The 15168-nt window shown below is 35.2% G+C and overlaps 1 protein-coding gene across 2 annotated transcripts; it reads left to right on the forward strand.

Annotated features, from left to right (window-relative positions):
* Positions 1 to 6237: 6237 nt before the first annotated feature.
* Positions 6238 to 11109, forward strand: LOC110614750 (mitochondrial adenine nucleotide transporter ADNT1). 2 transcript variants are annotated; one of them, XM_021756406.2, is made up of 8 exons: positions 6238 to 6581; positions 7592 to 7640; positions 7764 to 7927; positions 8615 to 8652; positions 8924 to 9036; positions 9228 to 9341; positions 9963 to 10307; positions 10758 to 11109. In XM_021756406.2, the coding sequence occupies exons 1-8, from the start codon at positions 6424 to 6426 to the stop codon at positions 10839 to 10841; spliced, it is 1065 nt and encodes a 354-aa protein (XP_021612098.1). In that variant the 5' UTR covers positions 6238 to 6423; the 3' UTR covers positions 10842 to 11109. The 2 variants fall into 2 exon arrangements, with proteins under 2 accessions (XP_021612098.1, XP_043804999.1); XM_043949064.1 differs by having other exon boundaries at positions 6243 to 6581; positions 7603 to 7640.
* The last annotated feature ends 4059 nt before the right edge of the window (positions 11110 to 15168 follow it).

Here is a 15168-nt window from a genome sequence, read left to right on the forward strand (position 1 = left end):
TAGCATCATATGGTTCATGTGGGCACACATGAACCCTCATCACATACATCACATATTATTAATGCACATGCATAAAATCATGACATTTCACATCATCATGCAAAACATGACTCCACATCCTATCCTAGTGGACATGATCTTCCTATTGTGCTTGACCTTCTATAACATCTATGAGCCCGACACTCTAGGTCCGACCATATGAACCTAGGGCTCTGATACCATTCTGTAACGACCCGAAAATCAGACCGCTACCGGCGCTAGGACCCAGGTCGGCTTAAGGCCGCCGGGACCCGTAGCAAGCCTGACATGCAACCTGTAAACCTGTTTAATCCCATACATGATCAATAACATACATAAAAATTAAAACTTTTCTTTCATACATTCTGTCATACACCAAACTCAACCTGTGCATGCACTGAACATATACATAATCATAAACTTGACCCCTCGTGGGATCTCATCAATGCCCCCAATGGGTGGCATAACATGCGTTGAGTTGGCTAAACATAGTCATCAATAAACATTAAGATCATGTATCAAAAAGGGATTACAATATACTATGGTCAAGCACACTTTTAACCTCAATATCATTACATTACATATCTATACATCATTATACAATTTGTCATGTCCACATTCTAACTATTACATACATAAGACTTCATTACTCTTCTTGACTTCTCTGTCTAGCCCGTACCTGCAATCCTAGGGGATTAGGGAAAAGGGGTGAGCTACTAGAGCCCAGTGAGCAGAATAATAGAAAACAACATTTAAATCTCATGCCATCATGTAATGCAACACATCACAACAAATCACATCTCGGATGGTATTGTCACCAATAGTCCTCTACATTCCAAAGTGTCAGGACGTAGAATGGGTACAACCGGTCTTTCTCTTAACATAACATATCATACATACCAATGTGCCAGGGAAGTAGAATGGGTACAACCTGGACTTTCTCTTACATAGTGCCAGGGACGTAGAATGGGTACAACCTGAACTTCCATACCATATCATGCCGTAGCATCATCATACCATATGAGGACTAAAGGATCATTCAATAACCAATCCACATCAACATCATAAATGCAATGCAACATATTCGTGAATTCTAATGCAAACAACCTAATTCATCACATGGCATTCATGATGCATGAATATGCTCAACTGTATAATTCATTTGCTTTAAAAACATAAAGGTTTATTCTACTCACCTCTGGCTGAAGCTCTACTGACTCAAAAGCAGCTGAACTCACTGCTGGGGTCCTCGGTTCCTCGGGTCCAAACCTACACAGGTGGACTCAAATGAGGGACCAAACAACTAGAACATAATTCTAAAAACATCCCCCAAAAACCCCCCTAAAACACCTCAAAACAATCATGCAAAAACATGCAAAGGAAGGCTGGACAGGGCAGGTTCGGCAGCACCTTCGGCGGCCGAAAGTCCCTCCAGAGCCGAAACCGAGGCAGGTTCGGCGGCACCTTCGGCGGCTGAAAGTCCCAGACAGAGACAAAAGTCTCTTTTTGAGGGCAACTTCGGCAGCCGAAAGGCCTGCCTCCCAGGCAGGTTCGGCGGCCGAAAGTCCTTCGGCTGCCGAACCTGGTTTCTGCCAAAGGGCAGAAACTTGGTTCCCTTTGCACAAAAACCCCCCCTTCTCATTCCAACATGCATAAAACTCATTCAAATCATGCAAATATACATACATTGTCTCCTAGGGGCTTCAAACTATCTTAAACCCCAACAACAACACACAACAACAACACATTGCTCAAAATCACAACATAAGCTCATAAACCTAACTATAAGCTAAACATGCATTCTACCTCAGAGATCTAACATAAAACTTACTTAAAACATGCAATGAGCTTAAGATCGGCTCGTACCTCTTGAAGATCGAGAGAGAGACGACCTAAACTCGGAGGTGGGAGAGATTTGAGTTCTTGGACGTCAAAGCTCTAAAACTTGCTCAAAACTTGAAAATCTTCAAAACAAGATGAAAACTAGTGAAAATGGTGAAAGGTTTGAAGGAAAGAACTCAAAGTTGGTGAGGAACGGCGGAAGGGCTCATCTTGGCCGAAAATGGAGAGAAAGCTCGCCCATTTCGGCTAAGGGGCTCTTTTATAGTGGCTGGCCAGGCCACATTTGGGAGCCGAACGTGCCTCCGCATGCATGCCATGTTCGGCGGCCGAACTTGAGGTTCGGCGGCCGAACTTGAGGTTCGGCGGCCGAACCTGGGCTTCCCTCACTTATGCCTTCGGGAGCCTAAGGCTCACCCGAAATGCATGCATGTTCGGCGGCCGAACTTTGAGTTTCGGCGACCGAACCTGAGTTTCCTCCAAGGGTGTTTTTATTCAAAAACTCATTTCCTCTTTACTTAAAATCATCAAAAACATTAAAACATTTCATGAAAATATGGTTTTACCCTTCTAGAGGTCTCCGACATCCGAGATTCCACCGGACGGTAGGAATTCCGATACCGGAGTCTAGCCGGGTATTACACTATCAGTCCAAATAAGCCTAAAGTCCTCTTTTGGTCTACCCACAGGCCTATGATAGATACTCACAACCTCACCATAGCCACAATCTTTTACAAAATCAAGCATATCAAGTACAGACATATAGTCTAAGTCCATTACACATATTTCATGCATATCCCCAACATATGTTCAGTGCGGTTTATTGATAAAAACCCCTCATAGTGCCAACTCACAAAGATTCTCATTTGTAAAGTAAGAATAGTAAAGATTAATATTAATAAATAAAAGAAAACAACAAACTCTTCCATATAAGACTACTCAATTATGCAAAATAATAAAAAACTGTTATAATATAAAGATCCAAAGCTTACCCTTTATTAACCAAAATACATTGCTTCTTATTTCAAAAACCCAGAAGAACATGCAAGTTCTCAATAAATCAGAAAAAATAATAAATCTCACTCACATTTGTTTTCAAACACTCGATTCTTTGATCTAAGGTCTATTGTTGAAGTGAGCTTGAAGCCCTAATATGTTGAATTAATTCAGTAATGCGATCAATCACCTGTGTATTTAGATTAATCTTCACCAACACATGCATTTACAAATACCCTAAACCATTCAAGCTTCATATTTGGAAATTCTAAGAAGAAAAACAAGCTTCGTTTTTGTGAATTCGTAAAAGAAAAATAAGTTTCATATTTGGACCATTATAAGTAATTTCCTACGTATAATATCACGTCAGTTTTTTGATTTTATATGTACGTGTTAGCATGCGTGCAATATACTCACTTTGAACTGTGTAATTTCATATTTAAATATAATAATTGTAAATTATTTGAGCGTTAAATAGGTCATGAATTTAGTAAATGATGCTATAGATAAAATTGTCTAAATATATTTGGCCAATATTACCTTGTTGGATTGAGAAAATGACTTTCTTCACAAACATACACTTTTAACTTTTTTTAAAGAAATTATTATTTTATTTGTACTATTGGACAGTGATTTATTCAGGAGTTGTACAATGAAGGTTGTACTTCAGAGGGAAACAGTCAATTTTTTTTTTTTAATTTATAAAAGCAATCATCCCATAGCCACTAATCATTTAGTTTTTTTTTTTATTTTTTATTTACAAATTAATAATAATAATAAAGCGAGGGATAATCCGAAATTATGTTATTGGAATTAAGCTGACTGATCCTGTTTAATTTCCTGCATAACAAAATGCATTAACCTACCTTAATTAGAACCTAAAGTGTGTAATGTATGATATTTTATCAATTGGGTCCTTTTTTTTTTTTTTTTTTTCTCTGCATTGTATTAAAACCTAAGTATATCAAATTACATCAACATCCAGTCCATACTAAAAATTACATCAAGTCACAACAAAGGTCCAAGCTCTAACCCATACTCAGCCTAAAATGCCTCGGCTTTCTCAACTTGAAACCATAGCCAAATTGATGGGGGAGAAGGCATTTTAGTATTGCACTTACAACAACGCTGGAAAAGAGTTCTAGTCTGTTTCAGTTATAATTGCTTCTCACATAACAACATAATTAATTTATAAAAAATAAACATTGATATAGTAGAAAACTCTTTAGTAGAAGCTCAAATTTCTCATCAACAGCTAAAAAATGAAGAGAAAGGGACACATCAGTCTTAATCTCTAAATAATAGTGGAGTGGAAGGGTCGTTACTCGTCCTATTGGTATCTACGCCTTCACTAGCAGGGGACTGGATCACTTAGCTCATTCAGATCCTCCATCTCAAGTATACTCATGCAATGCAACCGATATAATAAAATAATAATAATAAAATAATAAAAAATTACAAATAGAGTGAATTTAAATATAATTGATTACTTGATAGGAATATGTGAAATACTTATTTCACCTTTTTTTTTGGTGGCTTATTAAGCTGTTAATAAAACCTATTAAACTAAAACATTTACTGTATTATGTTCACTAGGTAAGGGAAAAACATAAGACAAGTTATTTAAAAGTAAAAAATAAAATAAAAAAAAAACTATTGAGGCCTAGGCCCGCAGATGTGCCCATCTCAGAGTTGGGTTGGAGTTAGGCCTATTTAAGTGATAGTAGATCAATCGTCACGAAGGCACGAAGCTATCCGACCTGCCATTAAATGTCGACTAATACTAATATGGGTCTTCATGTGTCCATCTCTCAAAGCCGTCCAAATGCTCGACGCCACAATCGTTAGGTTTCCGTTAACATCAGGGGGCCCAGCTCTAAACAAAGTGCCAACAGAAACCATACACTTGTCTTACTGTGGGTGCGCTTCCCAATCTCAGACACGCCGACTGACACCTTTCTAGTTGCTGGCGGTCGTTAACGTTACATAAAATCCCCTGCTGCCAAGCTCACGGAAACCTATTTCTTATCTTTTTAATGGCTGAATTACTATTTAGGGTAATTTACTTTCGTGTTATAGAAATTTATTAACTTTTTAATTTTAAAAAGATATTAAACTATTTATAAAATATTAAAAAATTTACTAATTCACCATTTATTTATTATATATATAATTTTTATAATATAAAAAAATTATTAATTAATCTTTTAATTTTTTAAAAATATAAATTAATTAATCTTCCGCTTAACAATTAAAATTAATAAAAAATTAATTAATAAAATTTTAAAAATATTTTATTAAAATTAAAAAATTAACCGATGAATTTTTTTAATTAATAATAAATGTTATTATAATTTAATATTTATATATTTTAATATATTTTTTAAATTTCAGATATTAAAACATTTTAATTGAAAAACAGTAATTTAATCTCCAGCAACAGGGTTGTTATATTTTAATAATTAATTTAGTACATACAGTTTAGATTCTTTATTAATTCTTATAAAATAATAATATAGGAGTGATTTAATTATATTTTACAATATAGGCTAATTTATTAACTTTGAAAAATGATAAGTATTTATAAATAATTAATTTTTAAAAATAAAAAAAATATATAGTTAAATGGCCAAAGTGTTCCCCACTCCCTCCGCTTTATTTTCCCATTCAATTCAATACGTAGAAAATAAAATCGCCCGGTGGATAATATGTGGTTGGTGAGAACTAAATTTTGTATGGTGGTAGTTGGCCACCATCCCAAAGTTTCAAAAAATAGTAATACTTGCTAAGAATTTCTTAATTTGTCTCACCTAAAATAGATATCTGCTTTGTTAAATTAATCATAACTAAATAAATAATATCGAGATTTTAAAAGAAAAACAAAATCATGCTCTTTCCTTTTTTTTTTTGTTTTATCGAAAAATAAAGGGTGATTTAAAAAAAATAAAATCATTCTATTTTCATTTTTTTAAAATAAAATCACAATAAAAAATATTAATACGTTGTGAAGCATAGAGACTTGATTAGATATTTTACACTTACTTTTTTTTTTTCAATTTTAAGAAAATTATGAATTAATTAAGTGAAAAAAATAAAAAGGAGGGATTTAGGAGGAGAGATCCAAACACGCCTTAGACTTTGCCAGATCAAAATAAAAGAAACTCAATTTCCCAATTGGTTAAAAAAAAAAAATCACATACTTTAAATAGTCACAAGGCCACCTAAAATCTTCTCGGTTATCCACGTGGCACCAACAAACGGAGAGTCCTAACGTCTTATCCACAGAAGCGATTACACAGCAAAAGGGGCCAAAAAAGGACAAAAAAAAAACCAATCTCAATCAAGAATAGACGGCGTCAGTCACCACGACGCAAAACGCACTCTTTAACTTTTGCCTCTCTCAAGGGCCGTCACCCGCCACCACCACCACTATCACTCTTTATTTTTTTTTTTTGGTACGAAGAGAAATGCAGAGACTTGCTCTCCCATAAACGCGCGAGATTTCCTCACTTGTTCGGTCGCCGGAGACCGAGATCTCTTTTTCTTCACGACTTAGGGTTTTGCTGATCGATGGCATCCGAAGATGTGAAGACAAGCGAATCGGCTGTTACGACGATCGTCAATCTGGCGGAGGAGGCTAAGTTGGCTAGAGAGGGAGTCAAGGCCCCGAGCTATGCTGTTCTTAGTATCTGCAAGTCTCTTGTCGCCGGTGGTGTCGCCGGTGGAGTGTGAGATTTTTTTCCATTCTATTGGTAGTTTGTTTGCTTCCTGGGATTATAAATCGTGGTTTCACGGGAAAATAAATGTTATTTTGTGGTTTGCCTGATTATTTACGTTTTTGTCAGTTAAAAGGGGAAAAAAGATTAATTTCTTTGCGCACATGCTTATTAGAAATGAAATTTGAGATTGTTTTCCTTATCAACAGTGTTTTCTAGTTAAAGATTCGCTTGTATTGGACAATTTGGATTCAAAATTCACATTCCTTTGCTGTATTTGGACGTAGCTCAAGACATGTACACCGAGGAATAGGAGTTAGTGTTGTTAGTTTACTCGTTCTTTGGAAGTATTCTGAGATTGATTCAATTTGGTTCTCAAGAAAGGCCTAAATTATTGTATATCTAAAATTTGAATCTGATATTGTGCATCCCAATGTAGGTCATACTGATAGGCGAAGCTAATATATACAATAATCTCAACTTTTTGGTTACCTTTTCTTTTCCCATAAAAATTGAATTAGCAAGTTAAAATTAGAACTCCTTTGTTGTCGTTGAGGTTTGGTCATTGAGGCAGTTAGTCGGTTGTTTTTTCAGTTCCTTTGTTTTGCATCTGATCAGATAAGCAGATGTTTTACTTCTGATTTAATGGGCAGAAAAATTATAATGTTTGGATTAGACATTTAATGTCTATGATTTCTTTTTTATTTTTTGGATTAGAAAATCTGTATTTCGTGTCCTATAATAACATGTTGACAGTGACTTAGTTATATTTACTTGTTTTGTCTTGTGCAAATTTTGGCCTGTTTCAGTTTTTAGGCAGAGTATTGTTATCAGAGTTTAATCATCTGAGTTTATTCCTTTTGCAACTAAATGGAATGGCTATTTGCTTAGTGTAGCCGATACTGTAAAGGGTTATGAAAAATTGCCCCTCTGAGGACTGCCTATAAATGCCATCTTAGCTAGCCTGGTTTGCATCTTTATGCTCAAATTTCATTGACTGAAACCGTCAAATTTGTAATTAGGTCACGAACAGCTGTTGCTCCATTGGAGAGGTTGAAGATATTGCTCCAGGTTAGATAATTCTAATCACATAGTTAATTGAATTCATTGCTGATGTGTAGATTTTGTGTGTGCACTCATGTTGTGAACATACACTATGTAAAATTTGCACTGATTAGCTCCTGTTATGTGCAGGTTCAAAATCCCCACAACATAAAATATAATGGAACAATTCAAGGTTTAAAATATATATGGAGAACTGAGGGTTTTCGTGGATTGTTTAAAGGCAATGGTACTAACTGTGCTCGTATTGTCCCAAACTCAGCAGTGAAGTTCTTCAGCTACGAGGAGGCTTCTAAGTATGTTTATTTGAAGATTTCTAATTTAATTGGTTGGATAGGAATTCAATGTCTAAATTGTTATACTAGAGAGTATTGTTTAATGCAGAATGTATTTGTTCATATAATATACAGATGGAAGCACTAATTGCTGCTTGTTTTTAATGATGTTAAATTTGCTTAGATTTATCGATCTTAAAGAGAAAGTATGTGGTCTTTTGAACCGATTCACTTTGGTAATATATATAATTGGTTATATAATATACGAATGAAGGTACTACTTGCTGCTTGCCTTTAATGATACTGAATTTGCTTTGATTTATCAACCTTGAAGAGAAATTTTATGGTCTTTTGAACCAACAATGTCATTGTGGAAATGCATAGAAGCAAAAGTAATATAGGAACAAAATAAATTATTCAGTTTTTAATTGCTCAGGTCGAGCAATTATGTACAAGAATTCTACATCTCTCATATATTTTTGTCGCAGTGGAAAAAGGTTTTTGTATAAAATTATTGAGTTAGAAAGTGCTTGTTGCTTGTTTCTTTCTTTCCTTTTTTTTTTTACCATATATATTATGGAGGCCTTAGTTCACTTTTCCCTTTCCAGTCACTTGAAAAACATCTGTTATGGTTCAAAAATTTTCTCTGATCCATCTAAGTGATAACTTTATCTTTCGGCTGATTTTTCCTGTATCTCCATATGGCAGGGGAATATTGTGGCTGTATCGACAGCAAACTGGCAATGGTATGTCATCAATTGTTTGCATTCTGCTTCTTCTTCTTCTTCTTCTTTTTTTTATTATTACTATTATTATTATTATTTTATACTTTATTTGTTAAAATAGACAGTGGTGGAGATAATGTGTTTACTTTAGTAGCTTGGTTAGTTAATATATTCAGATTGAGTGGTTTCCCTATCTGCTTGTTTGCAATAGATGGCATTTGGTAGATTGCAAGTTATCCGATCCCTGCTGCTCCCCTCCTTGCCCGTTACCTCATATTGTTGTTTCCTGCAGAGGATGCTCAACTCACTCCTCTTCTACGCCTTGGAGCTGGAGCATGTGCAGGAATAATTGCAATGTCTGCAACTTATCCCATGGACATGGTACGAGGCAGGCTCACTGTACAGGTATTAAATTATTATCTTTTAGACTCCATTGCGTGGAAACACTTGCGTGATGTAATTCCATCTTTTTGGGATGTATTTTTGTAAAGAAGAATTTAAGTTGCCTATAATTATCAGCGTGTCATCTGTTAAGATTTTTGTAATCTAAGGTGCTTCTCCCCTTCCTCCTCCTCTTTTATCTTTTTTTTTTGTAGACTGTGAATTCACCTTATCAATATAGAGGAATGTTCCATGCTCTATCAACTGTGCTTCGGGAAGAAGGTCCAAGGGCTCTGTACAAGGGCTGGCTTCCTTCTGTCATTGGAGTTGTAAGTCATTCTCCATATGTCAACTTCTTAATCTAGGGGTGAAAAGAATTTTGTATAAGAAAAAAGAATATGATGATGCTGGTAAACTCCATATTTTCTGGACCTCTGATTATGATCATGGACACCCTAAGATCTTGTCGGTTGTCACTCAAATTATGTATTGGGTTTTGGTGCTTTTCAGCTGAAAAGACATGCTAATTGAGATTTTCTTTTTGGCGATTCTAAATCTTTTAGCAATTGCTGCCCTTTAACATTTATGATTTCAGCAACGATCTCTATGACTTGGTATTATTTGCACTTGTTGAGAAAATGTAGTATTTTGCTGCTGGATTGTTGCTTTACCTTCTTCCTGATACCTCCCCTCTTTGTTAACTCCCTTGCTTCTTTGTGAAGTACTTTTCAGCATTGAATTGTTGGTTGACTAGGGGGAAGGGCAAAATAGAGGAAGACTGATAATTTTTTTAACCCTTGTTTTTCTAGTTGTTTGCAAGTAGAGTAATGATGATACTCTTGCTGTTACTGACAACTTCACCATTCAAATTTCAGAATTCTTATTTGACCCTAGGAACAGTGTGGTTTCTCTTTGTCTGTTTTTGCTAATCTCTTATTTCTTGCTGACAGATCCCATACGTGGGTCTCAACTTTGCTGTGTATGAATCGCTAAAGGATTGGTTGGTTAAAACTAAACCATTTGGACTAGTTCAAGATTCTGACTTAAGTGTGACTACAAGGCTTGCTTGTGGGGCTGCAGCTGGAACTGTTGGTCAAACAGTTGCCTATCCACTTGATGTTATTCGCCGGCGAATGCAGATGGTTGGATGGAAAGATGCTGCTTCTATTGTCACTGGTGATGGGAGGAGCAAGGTCCCCCTTGAGTATAGTGGCATGATTGATGCGTTCAGGAAAACTGTTCGGTATGAGGGCTTTGGAGCATTATATAAGGGTTTGGTACCCAACTCTGTAAAGGTGAGTGATTGCGTTTTTTTTTTTCCTTAGTTTTGACGAGTTATTGACCTGCCAGGATGATCTCAAGTTCATACAATTATCTTTTCCTAAGATAGAGAAACAGATTTGGTTTTGATGGTTAAATGGCCTGGCCGCCGGCCAAATAGGACTCTTGTAAGTTTGTTGTGCGCTATTTATTCATGGATAAAGGGTTCTTGAGAATATTTTGTCCAAATGTTGCCTAAATAACTTCATAATGCAACTTTCTATATGGCTGGTAAGCCATTGTTTGGTTGCAATGTTAAAAAAGACAGACTCAGAGCAACAGATGTTAGAAAATGCAGAAACTGCGTTTCTTGGAAACTATTTTCTATGAGTCTAGGTTATGTGTGCATATGGTGGTATATTTTCTTGTCTTGAATATTAAATTCTGATACAGAGGACATCTAAGTTTTCTGCTCTCTTTTTCAGGTAGTCCCATCCATTGCAATTGCATTTGTCACATACGAGGTTGTGAAGGACATTTTAGGAGTTGAGATCAGAATATCGGACTGACTCATGGGATCCTCCCTGATGTTTGTTGGTCAAGTGTGCTATTTTTGTAGGCAAGGGAATAAGGGGAAGGTAAATTAGGGTAATTTTCTTCCACATTCTATGGAGTTCAAAGATGAATTTAAGGCCATGTGATAAATTGATTTCCCTTCTGTTTCCTTGGGAACATGCTGTAGCTTTTAGCTTCTTTTAGATTATCCCAATAAGATGTCGAGGCAACAAGCCAGAGAAATGAACTCAGCAATAATACATAGTTATTGATTTGTTTTCCTATTATTCTCTCTGCATTTCTTTTGTAATTTTTTCATTTACTAAATGTATTTTTCTTTATCGGAAGGGAATAAAGTGTCCTCTCATACTGTGATACTGCTGATATATCTTCTGACTGGGAAATATTGCATGCTGGGTTGACGATTGCCTGATTCTATGCTGGATTTTGCATGCCTTGCTATGGTTAAATCATCAACTTGATCATCAAATCTGCACCGGCAAATTGAATCATCCCATTTTTATAGGATGGTTGGTTTGTTTTTCCTTTTTGTCAAAAATATATACTCATTAATCAGCAAGGGAGTAAGGCCTAACCAGCCCTAGTCCTAAGACAACAAGCCCACACACAGGCCCAGTAAAAGAAACACCGACTAGGAGAAGCAAAAGAGGCTGGCGGAAAACTTTCCCATGCTCCTGTTTACTCCGGTATAGAAAAGGGGGCTGCTGAGACCGAGGAGACAGAGGGAGCGGTTAAGCTACCGATACCCAGATCATATTTCCAGACGCAAGCACAAAACCAGACCAATCTAGGAGGAAGGTGCATGGCAGTGCTTAGGCACTCTCAGTATCTTATTAGCTTAAGGGTTGGGTAAAAAGTCGATTAACTTAAAGACCCTAGCGTAGCGGTAGCATACCACATTATCTCGCAGGTACCCTTGATAGCCAACACAACAAACGTCCAAGATAGAAGCCTGTATAATCTCCTGTATAATCTTCTGGTTCGATGAAAGAAACTTGGAGCTTGGTCAATGAAAGAAGTGGCAGATTCTTCATTGTCCCTCTTAATAAAGCACCGATTAATAACATAAAAGGGTATCTGCAATCCGGCTCTGGGAAGTGTGGAATCCGCATATGCGAATTTTCGATAATCGTAAATTATACTTTCCTCATAATTTTTCTTCATTTTGCTTATATCTATTTTAAATAGATTAAATTTTATTAAATATTAAAGGATGTTGAAAAAAAAAAAGTAGGATGTTCTTTACGCTGCTCTCTCGCCCTAATGGACACTCCTTTAAAGATGCTGATGTCGAAGAGGACAGGGCAATAAAGAAATGTAAATTGAGAGATCACACATCATCTTTGGTGTGTGAAGGGATTTCTTTTAAAGATAAAAGTCGCAGTGACAATGGATATGGATGTTGAGCATGAACAACCTTCAATGGATGATGTCGATTTTGATGAAGGGGAGGTTGTGGTTCGCAAAGGTGGACGTATTCCAGTCATTGAGTTTTCAGACCAATTAGAAGAAAACTTGGCTAGATGTTGGAGCAAATCAGTGATCAGCAAACTGCTTGGAAGAAGGATTGGATACAGAGCTTTGGAATCAAGACTCCAATCTATGTGGAATTTTGATTCTTTCAAAGTTCTGGATTTAGGCAATAAATATTTCTTGATTAAATTTTGTTCTAATGCAGGATTTCAAAAGGCTCTTTTGGATGGACTTTGGGTCATAAATGGTGGATACCTCCTCACTCAGCCATGGCATCCTTCCTTTGATACAGCCAGTGACGAAATTTCCAGAGCAGTAGTTTAGATCAGGCTCCCACGACTGCCCATGCACCTATACAATATTAAAATGCTAAAGAAAATAGGTTCTGGGTTGGGTGAGGTGATCAAAATTGATGTGCACACAAATAATACGATTAGAGGAAAGTATGCTCGGATAGCAGTGGCGGTGGACCTTGGTAGGCCACTTGTGTCCAAGGTGCAGATGAGAAACATATTACAAATCATTGAATATGAAAATACATCAGTTATCTGTTCAAGTGTGGAAGAGTAGGTCACAGACACGAAACGCCCAGGGAAGGAAAGCAAATGAGGAGCCAAAATCAAAAGGATCCGGCTCCAGATTTGACGCTCTAAGGCGATCTCCAACCCTAATGTTTTTGCTTTATTTTAGTGCTTTGCATCTTTGCATAAAATAGTGCAATATTATCTCTAACTTTCTGTACTATTTTTAATATCAAAAAAAATATTTTATTTATATTATTCTTTTTCTTTAATATTATATTATTTATTTTATTTTAATTTTATAAACATAAAAATAGTGCAATATTATCTCCAATCTTATACACCATTTTTAACATCAAAAAAATATTTTATTTATATTCTTCTTTTTTTAATATTATATAATTTATTTTACATTAATTTTATTTATATATTTCACTCAAAAAATTTATATAATTTTATATATTCACTCTAAATATTTATATATTCTATATTTTCATCCAATATTCAAATATTTAATTATTTTATAAATAAACAAATAAAAATATATTAATTATAAAAATATATTAATTAATTTATTATAAATAAATTAATTTATTATAAATAAATTAATTTATTTATATTATTCTATATAATATATTATAAATAAATTAATTTATTATAAATATTATTTATAATTGTAAATATATTAATTCAAATTAAATTTCAATAATTATAAAAATATAAAATAAATTAAAAATATAATAAATTATGAGAGTGAAAAAAAAACTTAATTAAAAATATATATAAGTTTTGAATTATATTATAAATTAAAAAATAGAAAAAAATATAAAATTTGAATTATACTATAATATCACGCCATATTTAGTATAACGCTGCGCACAGTATCAAAATCCACGATAACGTAACATTATAATATAGCGCCAAAATCTATGATGGCGTAACATTATAGCATAGCGCCAAAATCTATGATGGCATAACACTATAGTATTTTAGTGCTGTGCGCAGTGTTAAAATCGCCTAATCAATCAAGTACCTCGACAAGAGGAAAAAGAAGGAAACGAGTATTTAGCCAATGCAGCAGACCTTTAAAAACAATATGGAAATTTCTACATCAGTTAAGAAGACTGCCATCCGAGCCTAGAAAGGAAAGGTCTCTACTATGAATGTGGAGTCCAGCAATAATAAAGGAAAAAAGGTACGGAGACCAAAAACAAGGAATTTAAAGGTAGCAAAACAAAAGTGGAGCATCTTACAGCTGGTCCGAGCTATACCGTTAGAAGTAAGGAAGCAGTTCCCAAAAGGATGACCACAACTCTGGACCCGCCAAACATTCAATAATAATTCTTAATCATAGTGATAATGATAAGGGCGACAAATAGCATGAGAAAGGGACCCACAACAAGGTGCATGATTCTTTAGAAACTTTGAATGCATGCAAAATGCAAACTTTTCACGTAAAGCCGCCTAACCCAGGGGACACTTTTATTACTACTTCTACGAAAAGCCCTAGTATTGATGGAATCACTAAGAATATCCAGCTCGATGATTCAAGGCATTGCCAAGCGACTCAAAGTAATCGTAATAGTTTGGACTCAAAATCGGGCAATTTGTCAGATGCATGTGAAAAGCATGAGGACAGTATCTTTGAAGAGGAGGAATACAACGATCCTTACCTTAGAGATTGAGTATGTTTTCTATAGATCCTATCTTTTTTTAATTTATATTATGTCTATTTTCATATGGAATTATCAAGGAGCTGGAAGCTCCAAATTTTTAAGAGCTTTTAAGTTTATGTTAAACCACTATAAACCTGACTTGGTGATGCTTCTGAAAACCCATATTATTGGTTCAAAAGTTAACAATATTATTAATAAGCTTGGTGTCACAAGATCTCATAGAATTGAAGCTATTGGCCATTCGGGAGGTATTTGGTTATTGTGGAACATGGACTGGGACATAGACATTTTGGTCAATGACCTGCAATTCTTGCATACCTGTATCACGAGTAAGGAAGGTGATTTGTTTTATTTTACACCCGCGTATGGTAGCCCCATACCAAGCAGAAGGAAAACTCTTTGGAATAAGCTTACTTTGCTAAACATAAAGAGTAATGAACCTTGGCTAGTTGCAGGGGATTTTAATGCTATTGTCTCAAAGAAAGAAAGAAAGAAGGGGAGGTTCAAAGAAAAGGTCGGGTATCTTTAACGACTTTATATCTTGGATAAATGCTTCTAACATGTGTGATCTATGTTTTAAAGGCCCTCAATTCACTTGGCAAAGAGGTAACCTTTTTGAAAGATCGGATAGAGCTCTTGGCAATTTAAAA

This window comes from Manihot esculenta, chromosome 1 (assembly GCF_001659605.2).
Source record: "Manihot esculenta cultivar AM560-2 chromosome 1, M.esculenta_v8, whole genome shotgun sequence".
NCBI classification, from domain to species: Eukaryota; Viridiplantae; Streptophyta; class Magnoliopsida; order Malpighiales; family Euphorbiaceae; genus Manihot; species Manihot esculenta.

What these genes read in the sequence shown, in the direction of transcription:
- LOC110614750 (XM_021756406.2), top strand. Translation starts at nt 6,424, where the DNA reads ATGGCATCCGAAGATGTGAAGACAAGCGAATCGGCTGTTACGACGATC. An exon ending in AGCTACGAGGAGGCTTCTAA is followed by an intron (nt 7,928 to 8,614) that starts GTATGTTTATTT and finishes TCCATATGGCAG; the next exon opens with GGGAATATTGTGGCTGTATC. An exon ending in TGGTACCCAACTCTGTAAAG is followed by an intron (nt 10,308 to 10,757) that starts GTGAGTGATTGC and finishes TCTCTTTTTCAG; the next exon opens with GTAGTCCCATCCATTGCAAT.